General features: G+C 54.0%; 1 protein-coding gene across 1 annotated transcript in view; it reads left to right on the top strand.

The window, feature by feature from the left end:
• The first annotated feature begins 4,010 nt into the window (after window positions 1–4,010).
• Window positions 4,011–20,767, top strand: part of ARRDC1 (arrestin domain containing 1) — a 33,777-nt gene continuing 17,020 nt past the window's right edge. The window contains exons 1-2 of the mRNA XM_065036064.1: window positions 4,011–4,226; window positions 19,716–19,826. Of these exons, the coding sequence (XP_064892136.1) occupies window positions 4,109–4,226; window positions 19,716–19,826 (229 nt within the window). The 5' untranslated portion in view covers window positions 4,011–4,108. The remainder of the gene's footprint in view (window positions 4,227–19,715; window positions 19,827–20,767) is intronic.

Genomic DNA, 20,767 nt, shown 5'->3' with positions numbered 1-20,767 from the left:
ACAAGGAGAAATTACTTGGCACTAAAGGGCTTTTTAATGTCAGAGAAAGACAGAAGAGGAATCAGCAGCTGATGCCTGCCCAAGTCAGACTAGAAAGCCGGAGTGCGTGTTAGCAGCAGAAGGGCTGAGCAGCAGAAGCAAATTGCCAAGGGACATGGCAGGGAGGGTTGTCCCTTTGTGAAGGGCAATCTCGTCTCTCTAGTAGAGATGCCTCAGCCAAATATTCTGTGCTCGGGCATACAGTATGAGGATAAGCAGATATTTTTATTATGCTGTTACAGCCTCATATATTTTTTTTCCCCTCACTCCTTGAATGAGGCCGGGAATACTGTCTCAGGATACAGGGTCATGAAGCATCCATGGGGTGGAGCCCAAAGATGCCACCTGGCCCCCTCGCAGAGCCGTGATCACTTAATGCTCTTCTCACTGCCCCCAGGAGCAGGGCTGGTGGCCCTGCCATCTGGGAGGCTTGGTGTGACCATGGCCTGTATCAAAGAGATGCTGTTCCAGGAGCAGCCAGGAGCTGCTGCAGAGCCCTGGGACATCGAGATCCCAGGGCTTTGTACACCACAGGTGGGAAACAGCCCCGATGCCACCACGTGTCCTTAGGGAACCTGCCTCACCAGCCCACAGCCCCTGCACCCACAGAACAGAGGAGACGGGGACCTTGGCCATGGCCTCTGGCTGGGGAGAGGGCGGCTGTGCAGGCAGGTGTGGCTGAACAACACTGTGTGTGCATGGGTGAAAGGTGCCAGCCCAACAATAACAAGTCATTGGCATTGCTGCTAGCACCGGATGACGTGGTTGACTGATCAGTTGAGTAAAGCAGGGAACTGATTTGGAAAGGTAATAAACATAAGTGTAGTATAAATATGCTGGTATTGTGGATTTTATATACATATATAGGTATATATTTTATATATATATATATATATTTTATATATATTTTATATACATATATAGGTATATAAAATAGTTAGCAGCGGTGTATATAGCGTAACTATATCAGCAGTGAGCCCTCCATGGGCTTGCTGTTCATATATGTGTATTTTAGTCAAAGGGAAGCTTAAGAAACCAACTTCCTTGGCCATGCAGCTGCTTTATCTTTTCCTCCAACACAGATGTTTCAGTGCTGGACCTTACAGGGTGCAGTGGGCTGGCCCAGTAGAAAGCAAATCCCACACTCAGCCCCTCGCTTGCCCCCCCCAGCAGGATGGGGGAGAGGTTGGAATAGCAAAAGTGAGAAAACTCCTGGGTCGAGAGAAAGACTCCTCATCTGCTTGTAATGGCGGGGATAGAGAGCAGGAGCGTTCCCAGGGTGCTGGGCAGCACCCCGCAAGGCTGGCCCGTCTCCCCAGCACCCACGTATTCGGAAGCGACAGAGCAAGTGGAAATGATCCAGTGAACTACAAATTGCCCCGGGGGTAATGTGTTGCTGCCTCACCCAGAAGCGTTCACGTCATTAAATCCGCTAACAGTCACGGCTCAGGTATTCCTGGGCATTTCCGCGGTGCTTCCCCGAGGACTCCTGGGTCCCTGGCACAGCTCGGCCCTGCTGGGTGAGATGATCACGTTCAGTACAGGGGAAACTGAGGCACAGTCAGGTGGCTGAAGCTCATCTGTGCTGCAGGCAGAGCAGGGCTCAGGTGCCAGTGGGAGTGTTTTATTGATAAACGTGTTTGTGGTTTTTCTTTTCTTAAAATTACTATGTTCTTTGTCAAGAAATGCCATGTTCCTTGAAGTCAGGGGAGCACGGTGACATCTGAAAGGAGAATTTTTTTGTAAAACCAGGCTTGATGTTTCTTTTTCTTTTCTCTTTTTTAAAATTTTCCCTTTAATACAGGAAAAAGGAGGAAGGGAGAGCAGACAGAACCCAGAGGAAGTGAGATTTCCCATCACCAGAACAAACCCTTCAAAACAATTTTAAGTAAAAACAATGGTCCAAAATAGCAGGAAAGTGAATCTTTTGCAGTTTACTAAACATCCTTAGCTTCTTTTTTGACCCAGTCTGAATTTCAGTGCTGGTGACTGCGCACGCAATCAGATAACAGGGGTGACTCTGGGGCGCATGTAGATGAGCAGGGAGGCAGGAATGCAAAGACACGTTTGGCTCCAATGAGTAAAACCCTCCTGAACTCAGCACCCCTGGCTCATGCACAGGGAATGGCAGGTGCCCTGGCGCCGCAGGCATCAAATATATTGAATTATACCCATCTAGTTACATCTTACAAACTGCAGGCCATGGTGTAGCCACAGTCAGGGGGGTGGATTAATTGTGTGGCATCGCTGCCGGCCATGTCACGAGGGGGCTCCCACGTTGGTGTCTCAGCACGCTGTCTTGCAGTACTGTAGCTGTGCCACAGCGAGCACAGCCCCTGCCTGGGTGCCTTTGTTTGGCTCCTGGCGCAGGAATCCTTTAGATTCACGTTGTGACCTTGGGTGAGCAACTTCACTGTGTTTAAAATTAACTTTTCTGCAAACAAGGCGCGTAAATCCCTTTGTGTCCAGAGAGCTGCGGTGCAGCACGAATGGCTTGGTTTTGGTGAAGGGGATTTTTCACCCTGAGTTGTCCCCCTCCGTGACGAGGGTGCCAGTGCTGACCCAGTAATGGGGTGGACCCAACAGCACACAAAGCCGCTTTCCATGGGGAAAGACGGATCAGTAAAATCTGCTGTAGCGCAGGTTGCTGTCACCTCCTGCCGTTTGTTTGTGTTTTGCTGGCAGAGCTGAAAAGAGGCTGCAGAGTCTGATAAAAGAAGCTGCAGGCTCATCTTACACAAAAAAAAAGACTGGAGAAAAGGGGGGGGTGTAGCCTGGCAAAACAAAAGCTAAGGGCAGCACAAGGAGAGCGGCGTGCGGATGCATCCGTGGGTTCGCCCCGCCGGAGATGAGCTGCTGAAAGCCTTGGCACAAGACCGCAGGGGTGTACGTCGCCTGTGACTACACACAGGCTGGAAAAATAAGAAGTAGCTTTTAAACACCGTGGAGGAGGGGGGGCCTGAAAGAGCTTCCCAGCAGGAGCCCTGTGCGCTGGGAATACACAAACTCCTTTGGTGCTTTTCAAGGGGTTTTACATTGCACCGTAAGGAGTGTCCCACAGCCTTGTGTGCCCAGGCCTCCATCACTGCAGGTCTGTGGGAGGACATCTGTCTGTCCAGCAGGGTCCGGGTGGGTGTGCGCTGCGGATGCACAGCCCATTTTACACTTACTCATTCTGCACGTGTACGCAGCCTCCTTGTCAGCAGCCGGGAGGCCTCGCCGGGAGGTGCCTTCCCCCAGCGCTGCCTTTGGTGTGGGTTTTACGGAGGTTTTTTATTCAATCACGCAGTGCTGAGGGGGAGAACATAGCAAATGTGATGTGCTGCTGCCCCCCAGCTCCCTGGGGTGCCCGGGCTGGTCATGCACCTTCACCCCACGGATCCGTAGGGAGCATGGGGCAGTTGTCTACCCCTCACAGAAAGGGGTTGGAAGGGCCCTGGAAAGCTCATGCAGTGCAATCCCCCCATGGAGCAGGAACACCCAGATGAGGTTACACAGGAAGGTGTCCAGGCGGGTTGGAATGTCTGCACAGAAGGAGACTCCACAACCTCCCTGGGCAGCCTGGTCCAGGCTCCAGCACCCTGAGAAGAACTCGGGACCCCTCTATTTACCTCTCGCAAGATAATTAAAAGTGACGTGAGTTATAAAACTGGGAGGGTGGGGGGAGGTGACAGCTGGGCCGGGAGAATTACAGGAGGAGGAGATCAGCTCAGAAGGAGCAGCGGGAGGCAAGATGGCCCCATGCCGCGGCAGGGCAGCCGGCTCCTTCCCTCGCAGCCCGGCCCCATAACCGCTCCTTCCCTGCCAGCACACCCGGCCCCACAAGCGGCCCTTTCCCTAACACCCCGGCTCCATAACCAGCTGCTTCTCCCTACACCCCGGCTCCACAAGCAGCTCTACCCGTCCCTACCGGCCGCCGCTTCCCCGAGGACCCGCCCCGGCCCCTCAGCGCGGAAGGGGGCGGGCCGGGGCGGGGCCGCCCGCCGGGGCAGGGACGTCGCGGCCGGCGCGGCGCGGCAGGTAGCGCTGCCGGCGGAGCGGGCCGGGCCAGTCGGGACGGCGCTGGACCATGGGGAAGGTGCAGCTGTTCGAGATCCGACTGAGTGAGAGCCGCGTCGTCTACAGCCCCGGAGAGCCGCTGGCCGGGACCGTCACCGTGCGCCTGTCGGGCTCGCTGCAGTACCGAGGTGAGCCCGCGGCCTGCCCGCCGCCTCCTGCGCTGGGGGTGCCCCCTGCCCGCCTCCCCCGGGCGGCGGGGCCGGGGTGGGCCGGGCCGGGCCGGGGCTCCGCCGCGGCGGCAGCGGGGAAGCCTGTGGGGCGCTGGCAGTGCGGGGTCCCCTCGGCCGTGGGGCCGGTGCCGGGGTGGGGGGTTCGGGGGAGGAGCCGGTTCCCCCCTGGGCGCTGGGAGCGGGTGTTCTGGGCTCGCACCTCGGTTCTGCCGCCGCTGCCGTGAGGCGGCCGGGGAGCGCAGCGGCGGGGCTGATAGGAGCAACCTGGTGGCTTATTTCTTCCTCTCACTTTTTGCTCCCAGCCCACAAAAAATCCACACCCCCCAGGAAAAAAAAAAAAAAGAGTCAAACAAACAAAAAACAACCCCAAACCACCACCCCCCCCCAAAAAAAAAAAACCACCAAACCAACCAATCAAACAAAACGAAACCAAACCAGCATAGACTTGTTTCACAGGAGCCCCCGAAAGCTGGTGGGTGCCCAGGGCGGTGGTACCGCGGGCACGGGAGCCTGGTCCCCGTGTCCAGCCCTTCGGGGAGCCCTGCAGCCTCCCTGGGCTCCCGGCGTGGCCGTGATGGTGGCCCCTGAACCCTTGGGCTCCTGGGTCTGACCGGGCACCGAAACATGTTTTTTGTGGGAGGAGGAGACGAGCGACGTGATGTCCTGGCTGGCGGCTGCACCTGCCGCAGCAGGAGGGGTGAGCGCTGGTTTGCGAGCGCAGGCTGCGGTGAGCAACCGTTTCGTAACGTCTCAAATGAATTTGAACGTTTTGAGTTGTGAAAGTATCAGTTTGGGAGGCGTCCAGGTCCTGTGTGTGCCAGGGGCAGTGCCTGCCTGCAGTGTGCTGTGTTGGGGGTGCAGGGGGTACCTGGGGTGCGTGGCTGGCTGTTACTCCAGGTGAGACCCAGGCCCTGTTTCTGGCTGGTGCAGCCGGTCAGGGTGGGGGAACAGGGGTGGACTGGGGGGAGATGAGCTGCTCGGTTCAGATCTTCCCAACTGGGAACTTGCTCCTCCACCCTAGAGAAGTAATTTGGGTTTACAAGTTCGTTTGGTTCTCAGTGCCATGGAAATGCAAACTGATTTGCTGTTTTCCCCGAGGTTGTCTTGCTTGCTTCTTCCTTTCTAATGAATTATTGGGGGAAAAAAAAAGACCAAACAATGGAAAATGTGAAGTCTCTTGAACAGAGACGTCAGCCTGGATGATGGTGCCTATGCTCGCTCATGTCTTGCTTTCACAAGCACCTCTCCCAGTTGTGTGCAACAGCTTTTTGGAAGCTTTCTCAGGAAAAAAATATCTAGGACAAGTGCAGACTTGTAGCCTGTTTAACTCCTGTCTGAGCAAAACAGTTGCACATCCAGTGTTTTTTCTCCTCGGAGGGTATTCCCAGCAATATTTCTTCCAGCAGAGATGTCCATAACAAACTGTGGCTGACTTGTGTCCGTGGCCCATCCCATTAACTCCCACCCCTGCTCCTGATGGCACCTCTCAGGCGAGACGAGAGTGTTTGGCCTCGAAGGGCTCGGTTGTGCTGGCCCCTGGTGCTGCCAGCTGGCTGCGGTTACACTTTGGTGTTGCCGCTACAATTCTCATCTTGGAGAGGAGCTGCCAGGTTCTCCCCTACACCAGATCTCCTTTGCTTCCCGGTGCGCTGCAGCTGGTTGTTGTGGGGGAGGAGGAAGGTGTCACTTTGTTCTGGACCTTCTTTCTGCTTCCTCATCGCTTTCACTCTGAAACTTCAGGGTCAGGTGTAAGTACTGGTTCTGAAGCCAGGAGGGGTTTTGCTCTTGGGCCTGATGTTTGATGCTGATGCGGGGGTTTTGGGAAGAAGCTGGGCAGTTAAGCAAGGCTCTGGGAGAGCTGGCAGAAGCACTGAGCCAAAATCTGAGGTGGGCTGTGTGTGGCTGTTCCTTCTGCTTCTGTGCGGAGGTGACTGGAGCAGCTGTTTTGGGCTGAGGTCCCTGCGAATTGGCTTCACCAGCTGGGGCAGAAACTTTCCATAACTGGTGTCTGAACCTGCCCAAATAAGTCACGTTGGGGTGTGATACCAACTTCTGCAGAGCAGCACAAGGTGACTCTTTGCTGTGTATCCTCCCTGCTGCTCTGTCTCTGGTGTGTAAACCTGCCACGCTGGGGCTGGTGGTCTCTCAGATGGGGTCCCTCTCCTTCTGGCTGAAGGAAATCTCTCTCCTTCAGAGCAGGAGGCTTGTGTAGCTGCTGAAATATCCTTCTTGGTGTGACAGCAGATGACTACTTATGGAAAGAGGTCTTAAAGGGTCTGGTCAGCCCTGTTGAGCTCCACGAGCTCAGCAGCAGAGACATCAGACAACCTCTGATGTGCTGATGCTTTCTGCTGGGGTGTGGGGACAGGTAGGTGGCATCAGTTTGTGTTATATAGTATATACGCCTATACCTTCTGTGACCAGCGATGACTGACAAACAGCTCCCAGGAGAAGACATGAAGTCCTCACCTGCTGCACTCTGTCCTACAGCAGCAAGACTTGGTGCTTTCCACCTCCTCAGCTGGACCAGTCTGGTGTGCTGGTGGCTCTCAGTGTTGTGGTTTTGGAGATTGCAGATGCAAACAAGCCTGCAGATGACTACTTCACACGGTAGCTTGTTTTATGGCTGTTGGAAATTGCAGCTTCTGAAAGGTGGACAATGCAAACAAACAAAGCTCCTTCTGCCTTGCTAAACACACTAGAAACCTTGGGTCATCGGAAAGTGTAACTGGAGACACACCTTTCAGGATCATAAATGCTCCCACCTACGCTGGCTTCCTCGCCAGCCCTGCTGACTAACAATAAAGGCTGTTCAGTAGCACATCATCTTCAGCTGACCATGTGGCAGTGTCACAAATGACAACTGGCCTTTGGAGACCCACATAGACCTTCTGGGGAGACACACGTGTCTGTGCTGGGGGGAAGGTCCTTCCCTGAAAACTTGGGAGCCTCAAGGGAGAGCGCTGATGGGAATGCAGAATTCCCAATCATTGTGCCTGGCCTGCTGGGTAAATCATCAAACAAGGGTGTACAGAGAATAATTAATCTTAACAGGAAGCTGGCGCTGAGACAGCTGGAGATGGCGTTAATTTGGGGGGAAGGAAGAGGGCAATAAGTTCTCTCCAAGCAGGGCAGGCAGCGCTGGTTGCTGGCAGGAGTGAGCTGGAACAAAGGCTCGTGCTGCTCCGGGATTCTGGAGCACTTTCCTCTCAACTCTGCGGCGTCCAGGGGCCATGCAGATTATTTCAGTCGTGCTGCCTGCCATTCAGCGAGGCTTCTCGCAGGCAGAGCTGTAATGTTAAAATAACAGCCCTCTCTCCTGGGTCACTAAGACTAAAGAAACTGCAAGTGCTTTCCGGAGCAGATTTCAGCGTTTGCTGTTCTCTACTCTATTATTTAGCTGTCTAGGTTTATGCAGTGATGACTTGACTTTAAAATCGCTCCCTTGAACTACAAAGCTCCAGACACAAGTACCTACGTCTGTTCACGCTCTAGAAGTACCCAGGTTCATAATTCCCATTTCTGCAGAGCAGCTGTGAATCATAATTTCCTTCTCTAATCTTAGATGTAGTAAATATTGTCACATCCCAAATGGAGAACCGAGAAAGCTGGTGGTGAAGGAGGAGATTGAAAGGCAGGTCACTCGAATCCCAAGTCGTGTCCAAGCTAACAGATGACTTGTGTTTCCCTAGGAGGGCAGTGGGGAGAAGCTTGGGTTTGGCTGACCTGTAAGGTGCTTCTGACGTGCGTGAAACCTGTGCCCTTCCTGGAGGAAAGAGGTGACACTGAACGACTGTGTTGGCCACGATCCTCTGCACCAATTAACCTCTGAAACAGAGGAAGGTGTCGTTCCTGCAGACAGGCTGTGGTTTGGGCTGCTTGACAAAGTGATGTTGAAAGGATGGATTCAGTCCCTGGTTAGTAAGGCTGAAGCTTACTCTATCCAGACACAGAAGTTTGTCTTCTGTAAAGGTGGATTTGATACTTTTGTGCTTGGCACCTATATTAATACATCATTGGGGTGGAAGGGACCGCACAACTGGTCTCTGCCTTGGGGTGCAGTGTGCAAGGGAGCACAGTTTGGACCCAAAGCTGTCACTACCCCTGGCAACACCGGCAGTGCCCGGTGAGGTCCTCAAGCCATCTGGCATCTGTTAGCGCCGGTGGGCACCAGGACACGGCGAGGCTGGTGCTGATGCACAGGAATGCTCGTATGTCGTTCCGCAGCCTGGCTCCGGCAGGCTGGATGGCTCCTGCTATGGGGAAGTGGATTAGCTTTCTTTTCTCATTGTCTGGAGTGAGACAGCAGGGAGCTGTGTGGCCAAGTCTGTCTGAGGCTGTGGAACAAAAGAGGGATTTTTGCTTTCCTGGCTGGCTCGCTGCTAGAGCTCCAACTCCTCTGGAGTCAATAACTAATCACGAGATTGTTTTGTGTCTCTTGTCGCTGCAGTGTGTGCCTCTCTCTGCTGCTCCCCCCGCCCGCGCACCACTTGTGCTCATCTGAAAAGCTCGGTTTGCTGTTTTCCTTGGCGAGGAGACGTGCTACGGCCTCCCATCTCTTGTTTAACAAAATCGGAGAACAAGTGGAGCGGAGTTCTGTCTGTCTGATTTGCTTCCAAGTGTGACAAACGGGGTGCGAGTGCTTATTCCTTCCCTGGAGCAGTGCAGCGCTGGAGCTTGTTGTTCAGGGCTGCAGGCAGGTAGGCAGCAGGGAGGCTCCCTGGCTGGAAGGATGGAGTCTGTTTGTTTCCGTCCCTCTTTCCCAGAGGCAGATCCCCATCCCTGGCAAGGTCGGGTGATGGAGAGCAGCCGGGAGGGCAGCGGCTCGGGCCAGCCCCTCTGCCAGGGGAGGTGTGGGACACTCTCTATTGTAGCCTGTGCAATACCTTTTGCTGAAAGTCATCCCTTGGGAAGAAGTACATCTGTAGAAGCCATGTAGCTGCCACTTGACTTGGCGAAGTCTTGCTAGAGGCTGTCACAGCCAGGAAGAGTAGGAGCCATCTGGAGAACGAGATGCTTGGGCTCTTCCAGGAGAAGAAAGGCCGTGGGATGGTTGGGTTGTGCTGCGAGGCTGCTGCCACTTGTGCAAAAGTGTAGAGAAAGGTGCGCTGCCAGGCGTCGGGGCAAGCGCTGCTGAAACAGCCTGGCAAGCATGCCAGCGGCTGGGGTTTGGTTTGGTGCCTCTTTTCTTGAGGGCTGATTGCTGAGATATCCAATGTACAGCCTTTAGGCTACTGTTGTGACCTCCAGAGTCTGGCAACAGGGATTGCTATGGAAGTTAATTACCTCTTTGTGCTGCTCTTAAAATCTGTCACTCTTCAAATCTCTTGTGTGGAAGAGCAAACTGCTTAGGAGAGGAGAAAATGAGCAAAGGACCAGACTGCTGCCAGTCAGCGGATTTTCGCCTTGTGCACGGTTGTCTGTGCATGCTCTGAGTCCCTGGGTTGTGTCCAGGATCTGAAGCGGGAGGTGAAATGGTTTCAGACCACAAAGATGTGTAGGCTTCTGTTCCCTTCTGATGGCTTTTACATGACAACTTCACATGCCCTAACTCTTTGGCCAGTTAAAGCAGCGGGTGGGGAGCTAGTGGCAAGTGCAAGCTGGGTGTTCTGCTGTGAATAAGCTTGTGGTAGAGGCTTTTCACCAGCCAGTGGGTAGCTGTGCCTGGGTACTGCTTTGTCCAGCATCAGGTACTGCGTCCAGAGTGGTGATCAATGCCATGAATGGCTTCAGCGAAGTCCCACAGGTGCATCAGGACCTTGAGATGCTGGATGATGATGGCAGAGAGGACATGGATGCTGCTTTTGACCCCCTTGACAAGAGGAGAGTGGCAAGCTAGCGCCAGCCTGGAGTTATCTGGAGACCTAGTTTAAGAAACACCCTGACCTTTGAGCACCTTAATCTTGATTAAAAATTGGACCTTGCCAGATATCCGTAGGAAAAAGGCTGTTTCCAAGAAGCGTGAATCATTTCTGGAGCACTAATGCTTATAACTTCCAACCCTTTGTTCCTGCTGATTGAAACCGTGTTCTCGGTTGTCCTGGCTCCAGCAGCTCAGGCCAGAGGTTACGGTGCTGCAGCGGTTTGCTGTCCATCCCTCCCCAACACACCCGCCTGAATCCTAAATCCTGCCTGCAATAAGACTTGAGTAAAACTGGCTCAGAAGGCAGCATCTCCAGGGAGAAAAGCTCTCGGTCCCAAATGCTCTGTATTCTGTCTGCTTGGACCTCTGCAGGTGTCCAGCCTGACCGTGAGGACTGTCTTACCAACTTGTAGCACTCCTGGCATAGCGGGGATTTGTTATGGATCTTGTGCTCTGATAATAATGAGAACATAAGTCATTTTTCCAAAGTGATGATCTTGCTATAAATAGAGAATCCAGCTGCTTGCATTGAATGGCATTAAAGAAAATCATAGGAGCAGCTCTTAAGCAGAATGAAGTGGATTCTGGCTGCTTTCTCCGAAATCGCTGGGGCTGGGGGAGGGGGATTTCCTGACAACCGAGATGTGCGAAAGCAACGCTTGAGAGCTCAATTCAATGCTCAAGAGCTTGCCGTGGTGTGCGAGATATTCAGTGGGGAGCAGGTGAGGTGAGGCGGCTGGGATCTCTCCCATCAGAGAACCTGCCTGCCCTGGTTCCTGGGTTGCTTTTCTGCTTAGAAATAAGGCTTTTCAGGAAAAGGTGCTTGAAACCTCCTCTGTTAAGAGAAGGGGAGCTGGCTCCGGGCTTGTGCCTGGAGCTGCAGCAGTGCTAAATCACTTGGAGGTGTCTCAGCAAATTCCAGCTGCTGACTGGCCAGCTCAGCCCCTGGAGCGGAGCAGCAGGGTGGGTGAGCGTTAATGCAGAGTTACACATGGTTGCTCGTCCCCTGTGCTCTGCTCTTATTGTGTGTTGGCTGCAACCCCTCACACCAATGCTGTTTCCAGGATGGCTGAGCAGTCCTGAACTTGCTGCTCTAGTCCTCAGTCCCTTGGAGACACAGGCTTGCTCAGGACAACTGGTTATGGCAATATTGTCTGTACTGGATCCTTTCAGCCCCAGGTATGTGTGGTGGGGGGTGTCCAACCTGGAATAGGCCTTTTTCTGGCTGGCTGGGAGCTGAGCTGACTTTGTGAGTGCTCTTCTCTGAGGACAAAGAGTGAATGCTGGTCAGTTTTTGCCCAGGAGCATCCCCGGAGCCCCAGGAGGGGATGGACGAGCATCAGCTCCTCTGCTGAGCACCTGCACTGCATCTGCAGGGCTGGCTGTCGCTCAGAGGACCAGGCAGTCTGTGTCAGACCATGTTTTGGGTGGCAGTGAGGATCTCCCAAAATAAGCATCACCCAACAGGACTTATTGTATCCTTAACCCCTAGACAAGCACATCTGACAGCCTCGGAAGAAAATGTGCGACCTGGTCCTGCAACAGAGTCTGGCCCACAGGAGCCCTTGTGCTCTGGAATTACAGTAAGCCTGTTAAGCATGAATTTCCAGAACTCTTTGAAGCCTTTATTTAGAAAGAGCCTGAAAAGGGAGTAGGCTCTGGTGAATCAACCTCTTTGTGGTAAGTAGAGAAACCTGATCAGTCGGCTGTTTATCTGCCGGCAGTAGCTTTTGCACCCAGCATGGAGGGACGATGCTCCTGCGGCAGAGGGGCTGTCGGGGGGGACAGCGTGTTAAACCTGCTTCGGGCTGTGGGAAGAACAGAGACGAGCTGGCTGTGGTCACAAACAGAGGTGTGTTCCCAGGACATCAGAGAGCTCAGCCTCCGTGTCTGATCCTTGTGGAATCACGGCTTGTTCTGCCAGCGAGGTGGGAGAAGGTGCCTGGCTTGGTTTGCTGGGAAAGAACAGTTTGTTAATGAGTTTAAAGGGGCAGTTTGTTACAGCATGGACCTGGCTGATCTTAAAGCACCCAGCAAATGCCTCCGGGGACCTGCAGCACTGTGTGGTTGACTGCAGTGGGGTTTCTTGCCCAATTCTTCCTTTTTTAGACAGCTAACTCAAGTCTACCAGAATATCTTAACTGCTTTGGCCTAAAGCAGTGCTAAGTGCTGGGTGGAAACCTATTTCAGTTTGGGCGAGCTATTAAAAAAGAGGTTCCTCTCAGCCCAAGGGAGCGTGGCTGTGGTCCCTGGCTGGCTGAAGTGTTGAGAGCTGCAGGTCCTGGCATCCATCCACATTCCTGTGAGCCGGGGCGAGCTGCTGGCTCTGTGCCACACAGGGCAGCGGGGACCGCATTCCCCTCCCATGGGACCAAACACTGAAGATTAGGATGCTCTGCCTACTTCTGTATGTACAGCCTTGTTTTGCTTTGAAGAGCATAGCTTGCTCTTTTTTTTTTTCCCGCTTTGGTTGCACAAGGCTCACAGGGGCAAGTTTAAGTTGCGCGGATTCCTCGAGAAGGATGACAGTAAATTAGGACCTGCCTTATTCAGGGGATCGTGAGTAAACCTTGCCTGGACCTCACTGAGATCCTAAATACGAGGTGTTTCTGGCTGCATGCTCTGCTCGGCCATGCCGGTGCTGGCAGGGAGCCTGCAGCCCCTGCTCAAGACAGGGCTGAGACCAGAGCTGGGCTGTACAGAAAGGAGGATGAGGAGGAGAGGGCACGTTTTCTGCTGGGATCTGCTGGGTAACAAGCTGAACTGTTCTTGGCCAGCGTGAGACTTGCTGCAAGTCTGGGGCTCAGTCCCATTCTAGTAAAAGTGCAGCCTGCTCTCTCATGGATGGGGCAAACAGAAGCCAATCTTGAGCACAGCTCTAGAAAGGATGGCAGGTACAGTATTCTCCGAACAGATAAGTCTGACCCTCTCTGAATTTCTGTCCAGAGAAGTGGAAAGAACTTTCTGAAGACTAAAGGTTGGCTTCGCACACCAGAGTGGTTGAAGATCCACATGAAACGCCGCCGCTATCTGCTCCAGCCTTCTGCTCCTCTGCAGCTTCTTTGCGTTTCCCCTCCGATACTCCGAGGGGTGGGTATTAGGAGCAGAGGCTGTGGGTGCTGGCGGTGCGGCTGTGGTGGGTGGCTGGCATGGAGACAGTCGTAGCGAGCTGTGAGATCTGCCTCTCTCTGCCAAACACTCGGTTTCCCGCAGTGCGTGTCTCATTGGGCTGTTCCCAGTGCTCAGGGGTGTCTGTGTCTGCCATCCTGGCTTGGGAGGAAGGGGCCAGTCCCTCAGGGTGCTGTGCTGGTGCTTGGTCTCTGTCCTTGCATGTGGACCCGAGGGTTGGCATCATCGACCCCAGCCCTGTCTGTGGCAGCAGGCATGTGGAGTGGTTCTGCTGCCGCCTGTTTAGGATGCGGCAAGAGTTTTGGCTCCCAAAACCAGTCTGAGGTACAACTTTCTCCTTCCCCGCTTCCTCCCAAGCCACCATTGAGGAATATTGCCTGCCCCAGCCCATGGTGTGTTGGTTGGGAGCCTTGGCTCCAGCAGGCAGGCCGGGGTGGGTGGGGTGGTGCTGGGGGCGATAATTGTGTAGCTGTATGTCCCTGCCAGACCATGGGTGCAACTTTGTCTGCCCTTATGGGCTCTCAAAGCAGAATGACCCCATTCTTCCCCACCTCTCTGCGCGGGCTATTTGGAAGAGCAGCACTGGGATCTACATCAGTCTAAAGCTTTAAAAGAAATCCACCAAACTTGCCATTTTGTTTTCAAGATGCAGTTTTGGAGAAGGGATGCTGAGGGCGTCCTTTTTGGAGCGTGCTTGGTGAGCAGCGAGGCGGTTGTGGCAGCAGCATGGTGGGAATAGGGGCAACAGGCTGGACGAGTTCAGCCCATCAGTCGGGCTCTGCACAAGGATGCTGCAGCGTTTTGTGCCTGTTGCTAAGGAGCTGCGGTTGCCTTTGGCAGCAGGACTGGCAGGTCCAAGGCACAGCCTTTGCGGCATGTGGCCATCCCCCTCCCGTAGCCCCTCTGGCCTTGTTCGCTGGTGCGTTTTCCACCCGCAGCCCAACGTGTGCAAGGACAGGCTTGTCAGACATGCTCAACCGGGGGTTTTTTCCAGATGTTCGAGATGACCCTCTTCCTCCGAGGGCAGCCGGTGTGCTGATAAACTCTGTGATGCTATAAATAAACCTCTCGGCTCTGCCAGGGAGAAATGCCTTTGGCTTGAACAGGAGTTTGTTCTGAACAGGAGCCCAAGAATTTGCTTTCTTCCCTTGGGATGTATGTTGACCCCTGGTTTTGGAGAGGAGCTGGAAAATGTGCATTCTCCTGTTGCTCTCAAGAAAGTGATGGAAGAGGGGAGGGGGCTGACCTGCCTGGGAGAGGACTCGGAGATTTGCTGCTCCATGTTTCCATAGGCACACACCTGCCCGGTCTCCCTTTGGAGACTTCTGCATATTCCTGGAATAAGAACATCCTCTGTGTATCAATACTACTTGCATGGACCTGCTGGGATGGACTCTGGCTGAAATACCTTGTGCGTAGCCAGAATGACTCTGTGTCACTTTGCCATGTAGCAGGGCTGACGCTCCCCTGTTGTTGCTACAGGTGGAGTTTCTACAGCCTGTTGAGGAGCTGGTCCAGCTTTCCTGCAGCATGTTGGGTGGGTCTGGCCTTTCTGCGATTGTGTGGGAGACCTGGCTGGGTCCTCCTGTGTCATCCTGACAGCCCCAAATACAGCCCTGCTGCTATGGCCAGGGAGAACAGGCACTTCTAGCCCTTAGGATGGGTTTTGCTGAGCTGGGGTGTGCAGGATGGGCTCTGCTGCCCTGGAAATTGGCTCACGGAAAGGTCAAGGCCAGGAAGGGAGGGACTGTCGTTTCCACTGCTGGTCCAGCCTCTTGCAGGGTGCAGCGGGCAAGTGCCAGCCTGGGGGTGGAATGGCTGAGCAGCAGATCTTGCTTCTGGAGGTTAAATAATGCTAAAGGTAATGCCAGTGCAGAGTGGGCTGCATGGTCCTGAGCCCCAGCTGGGCTTGTGCATGGCAGGAGTGTTGCTCACAGGGACAAAGATGGGTCAAACTGTAGCAACGACTCAGTGTTTCACTTTGGGCCTGTCCACAGCCTCCGAGCAGAGAGCAGTGTTGGGTGTGACTTGTGCGATGGGCTGGCAAGCTGTGGCGGGTGGGATGTCCCCCTGGGTCTTGGGGACCCATATCAGCGTCTTGTTGTGCTGAAGGCTGTGCTGGTGTGGGAGATGCTGCTCAATGTGTGTCAGCTCCAGACAGTTCACCTCCTGGGCCCAGCTATGGGTTTGGGTTTGAGTTGAGAAGGAAAGCGTGAACCACTCTTCTAGATGACTCCACATTAGAGGCCAGATCCCCTTCCTGCCCCTTGGCAGGGAAGGAAGGAAGGAAGGAAGAAGGGAAGGAAGAAGAGCTGTATTTTCTGATGCATCCCTTCCCTACCCCAGCAAACCCCAAACCAACCAAGCTGTCAGTGTCTCCCTCCGCTGCTGGCTGTTGCCTGTCCCTGTTGCAGTGGGTGTGTGACACCGATGGGACCTGAACCTGAGGGGGTCACTTGGGACTGTGTCTGGCCCTGCTGCTGAGTGCAGGGTGGCTGCTGGGACTGGACGTGCCTGGATTTTGGAAGGAGGGATGTGCACGTACAACCTGCTGCTGGCAGGGAGGGGGATGCGTGTCCTCCGCTTTCCTCTCGCCCGAGATGCAGTGCCCGCTCCCGTGAGGAGGGCAGCATGATGGGGCACCAGGAAAAGTAATTTGAAGTCTACGGCTGCTCTCCTTAAGTCACCTTGGAAGAAGGCGAACGTGCCCAGCTCCTGGCATCTCTATTTTTACTTCGTGCAGAGATGGATATGACAGAGCTGTCTCCTTTTATTTCCAGCGTTTGGCGCGTGCTGCAGCGCGTTGCTGAAGATGTGTCTGGCTGGATGTGAAGCTGCCGCTTCCCTGAATCCCTGGGGGACTGCAGGGGTGAAGGGCTCTTGTCTTCTGTGTGGCTTTGTAATTCGTTTCCTCTCTCCTTACTGCTCTTTGCCTCCCCCTTTCACTTCCTATACATTTTTTGGATTTTTTTTTTCTGTATTTATTCAAAGCAGCCCTGGTAAAGAGGGAGCAGGAGCGTGGTAGCTGGGACCACTGGTAGCACTGGGTTCTAGAGGCATTTTTAATGGGTTTTGAATAACTGGAACTGGCCTGTTGTGATGTAGAAACTTTTCTTTTTTGCTCTATCTGCAGCTTGGCACAGAGATTTCCTTGGAAAGGCTCACACTGTGCATTTTATTCCCTGACAGTCAGGCTGACAAGCTTTGCACGTCAGGTGGCTCTGGTTGCAGCAGCTCTGATGGTGCCGGTTTGCCAGACCTGTCCCGCCGACGCTGTTTTGAGCTTGCAGCTGCCCCCAGCACCACATCACCGAGTTGTGCCTGTCATCTGTCCCTGTCTCTGCTCCTCTGTGTGAACAGGAGACTGTACATGACATTTGGGCAAGTCCCCAGTATCTGCCCCGGGGTGCTCATGGAGAGGCTGAATTCATGGTTAGCTGCTCCAAAACCTGGTTAGGAATGAGATAAATGGTCTGACCTGTTGAACCAGCTGTCTCTGAAACCTCCTAGATTACCTGGGGGCAACAAGAGCCCTGAAGCTGCTGGATTTTCCTGCGGGGCTTGTTATGTGGCTGTGGGGATGAAATGGGGGGGCTCTGTGGCTGCCCTGGACCTGCTGCCCCAGCATCGCCCTCCCTGTGGAGGCCTGGGGATCTCATTGCATCTCCTGGATCTCTTCAGGAGCCTGGTGATGAGCTGGGACATGCGATCCCTGTATCCAGCCACAGCCCTGCTCCCACCCATGGGGCGATGTGTTTGCTCAGAGCTGTCGTCTGTCCCATTCCTCCCCCAGTGAGGTGGGGGGACCTCACGTTGCTGGAGTAGGTTGGAGAAGATGCTCCATAACAAATCCTGTGCCACCTGGACTGCTCCAAGGCTTGTCCTGCATCTAGCGACTTGGCATGCCTGGTAATGGTACACTAAGAGCTCTGGAGAGCATAGAGGAAGAGTTTCTCCATTGCTATGAAATTGCCTTCAAGCTTTTCAGCTTCAGATGTTTGTTTCTGCGTCTTGAATTGCCCTCATGTACCTGAAATGGCAGCCTTCTCCAGCCGTGTTTCTGCCCCTTGCTGGGGACACAGGACAGGGGTGTCCCTCCAGGATCCCTCCTCCGTGGCTGGCTGTGGCCACACCAGTTTGGGATGTTGGTGGTTAATTGAGAAGCCTTGGAGCTGACAGCTCCTGCACCTGTGATGGAAAACTCGTTGGCTAGAGGTGGTGAGGCTTTTAGAGGCGGTCAGATTTTAGCCCTAATGGTGGATTATAGGGGGATCCGCCATTGCAGCAGGGACCAGCAGCCAAGGGTGAGCTCTGAGTGTCAGGCTGAAACCCGCTGCCTTTGGCTGCTGAGGCTCCATCTCCTGTGGAAAGGGAGATGGGCCATGGCGTGTACGTGCTCGAACATGCCCACCCACCCGTCTCCCAGGAGCGGGAGTGCCTCAGCACCGCAATGCAGCAAGTGGGCTTGAGTTAAAGACCATCATCCCTGTATCTGGGTGTTGCAGCAGATGGTGGTGATCTACAAACTTCTGTGGTGAAGGGAGGCTGAGGGGGAGCCTGTTCAGGGGCTGTTGCTTGTGGATGTTCTCCAGTTCTTGGTTGGGCTTTTCTCGCTCACATCTCCTGTGTGAAAACGTGGGAGTGGAGCGATTGAGTCTGGGCTTGGTTTGACTCAATCCATCCAAGTTATCTAGGCTACCTCAAGAGGGACAGGCTTGTTGTGAGCCTGGAGATGTGACATTATGCCCAGGGTGGGACCTTGAGAGCTGGTACGAATGCCTGGGTACGCAGGATCTCATCCTGCTAAAACCGCTCCCTCCTCCTTCTGATGCTGAAACCCCCACATGGTTTTGTCTCTGCCGTCCAGCAAAAGAGAGGGTTGGATGTCACCGGGGGTGTGCAGGGGGTTCAATGTGATGGTTTGCTTCAGGGGGGACCTGTGTCTGCTCACATCAGGTGTGCTGGGGTGTGGGCAGCTCTCGTGTTCTTCTCCTGCCTTGGAGGTGCTGATGCACATTGCAGGCACAAACGAGCGAGCTGATGTATTGATGTCTGGTTAATGAGAGTTGGCATCTGGAGCTGCTTATCCTTTGCCCTTGAGAATAAAACAGCACTTTAACTGCAATGGGCTCTGGTGTTCAAAGTCACAGTCAGGCTGTGAAGCTATGACAGGAGATCTGATGGGGGGGAGGCCATTCTTTGTTGTGAGATTAGAGACTTTTAGCCCCGAGGAGCTCATTCCACCCGAATGCGTGTAGCAAAGTATGGGAAGGGGGCTGGGGTAAGAGCTATGCATTCCCTCTGCAGAGAGGGCTGGATTTGGGGTTCTCTGCACCCCATGTTGAGGCAGTGTGGGGGACATGGTCATGCTGGCCAGGCAGGTGCTCTGGAGAGCTCTTTGGGGTGGTTGCCTGCAGCATCGTCTGCAGCCCTCGATGTTTGGATAGGTGGGTGGAGGTGGTGAGTTCAGTGTGGCTGGGAAGGCTGGTGGAGCAGGAACGGGAGAGCTCTTGGGCCAACACAAACTGACCACCTGCTTCCCAGGGAGATGCTTCAATACAGGGGAGCAGGTGGGTGAAATGGTGAAAGAGTCCGTCTAGTAGTTCCTGCCACCTTCCAGCCAGCAGAACTATTCACCTCACAAGTTTGGTGAGGGAGTTCTGTGGGATCCATTAAAGCTCTTGCAAAACCTGGTAAGAATCGGGACAGAAGATGTTCGGGCTAGGACAACCCTGAAAGCCCAGTTTGTTCTGCGGTAGCTCTGCCTGCATCCTCTCTGTGTGGGGTTAGCACCACAGATCATCTGCTGTGCAGCAGGGCTGGTCTGTCCTGCTGCTCTGTCTCTGTGGTCCAGTGTCAACATCAGAGCTTGCTTTCAGCCTCCTGTGAATTGGCCAGGACTAATTGAAGATGTCTCGTGAGTAGCTGTGCTGAAAGCCACGTAGCTCGTCTGAAAGCCGTGCTGCAGGGTGAGCTCTGGGGTGACTTTCCCAAGGCAAGGCACAAACATAGCTCCAATTCCTCTCCTTGATTTGGGAGAGGCATCTCGGATGCTTCCAGACCTTGCTGTGCAGCTTTGCTGTGAGCCCTGTGTGTCTAACAGGAGGAGGAAGCCACTCAAAGTGATCTGTGGCTGCTGAGAAGCCACGTACTTATCAAATATGATCAGAAGTCCTGATGCAGGACAAGCATTAATGGGCACAGTGCTTCTGGACTTCGAGGACTTCAGTGGTGATAACAGCTGGGAGTAGCAGTGGGGTAGCAGTGCTGAGACTGAGGGGAAAACGTGCTTTTGAAATCAAAGTGTGACCTGATTCCTTTTCTCCATTTTTCTACCTCGTGTATGTTTTCATGAGGCGCTGCTCCTGCACAAGTCCACATACAGTACCTGAAACAAGTCTGAACGCGGGGTTTTGCTTTCTCCCAGTGCTTACGTGCGTGCTTTCTCTCACCAGCCATCAAGGTGAGCTGCGTTGGATCCTGTGGCGTGTCTAACAAGATCAATGACACAGCGTGGACCGTGGAGGAGCAGTACTTCAACAGCACGCTGTCCCTGGCAGACAAAGGTAAGGTCCGCAAAGACGTGGTAGATATCTAGGATTTGGAGACGGTCTACAGAAATGTGTCACCGAGACTTCAGCATCTTCTGGATGTGCAGTACCCCTTCCTGGGTTACTGTGGCCTGTGCACAGGGAATGGGAGCCAATATTAGAGACTGTAAGAGCTTAGAAGGAGCTGTGCAGAGATGCATCCTGAAGAGCTGCAGAACTTGGCAGCCACCCTGTGAACACTGCTCGCGTATCCTCTGGCTGTGGTCTGCCTGAAACGGGGCTGCCAGCAGCGACTTCTCTGCTGTTTTGAGGGCCTGTGGGTTCACGCGGCTCCGCTTCCTATGCGTGTTGTGATCACAAAACACCGATCAAAGCTGATTGACAGAAGCCAGTTACAGACCAGGAGTTTGTGTTAAAAGGGATGTGGAGACGTCACTTCTCCAGGAGAAACTTTGGTTTCGTGTTAGAACAGCCTGGGACAGTTACCGCCACTCCCCCCGCAAGCCGAGATGCCCAGAGATAGCGGCGGGTTGTGTTATCCTGTGGGGTGAAGTGACACCAGCAGCCTTTGGGGAATCTGGGCTGAGATGAATGCTGCCTTTCTGCTGTTAAATAGGTCAGCCCTAGCACAAATAATTCATGCTGCGCCCTGGCTCCTGTTGAAATCAAGACGTGCCAGGATTCACCTGCCGAAGGCAGTGGCTGTAGCGGTGACTGAAAGCCCAGGTTAGCAGGAGCTCGGCTCTCTGGTGCTGCTTTATCCAATAACAGGAAGCGGGTAAAGCCGAAGTGGCAGTTTCTGTTGGCTCAGCAATTTTTCGAGCAGAGCTTTTAGCACTGAAGGGAGGCTGACCTCATCCTCCAGCAACTGGAGAGAGCGCTGCTTGCTCTGGGCTCCTGGCGAAGGCAGACGGCTGGCTGGCTCGCCCCTCACCTTGGCTTGTAGCCCCAGGGCT

The sequence above is a fragment of the Columba livia genome, chromosome 19 (genome assembly GCF_036013475.1).
Source record: "Columba livia isolate bColLiv1 breed racing homer chromosome 19, bColLiv1.pat.W.v2, whole genome shotgun sequence".
NCBI classification, from domain to species: Eukaryota; Metazoa; Chordata; class Aves; order Columbiformes; family Columbidae; genus Columba; species Columba livia.
Note: the sequence above shows the minus strand (reverse complement) of the source record. Positions and strands in the feature narration are given on the sequence as shown.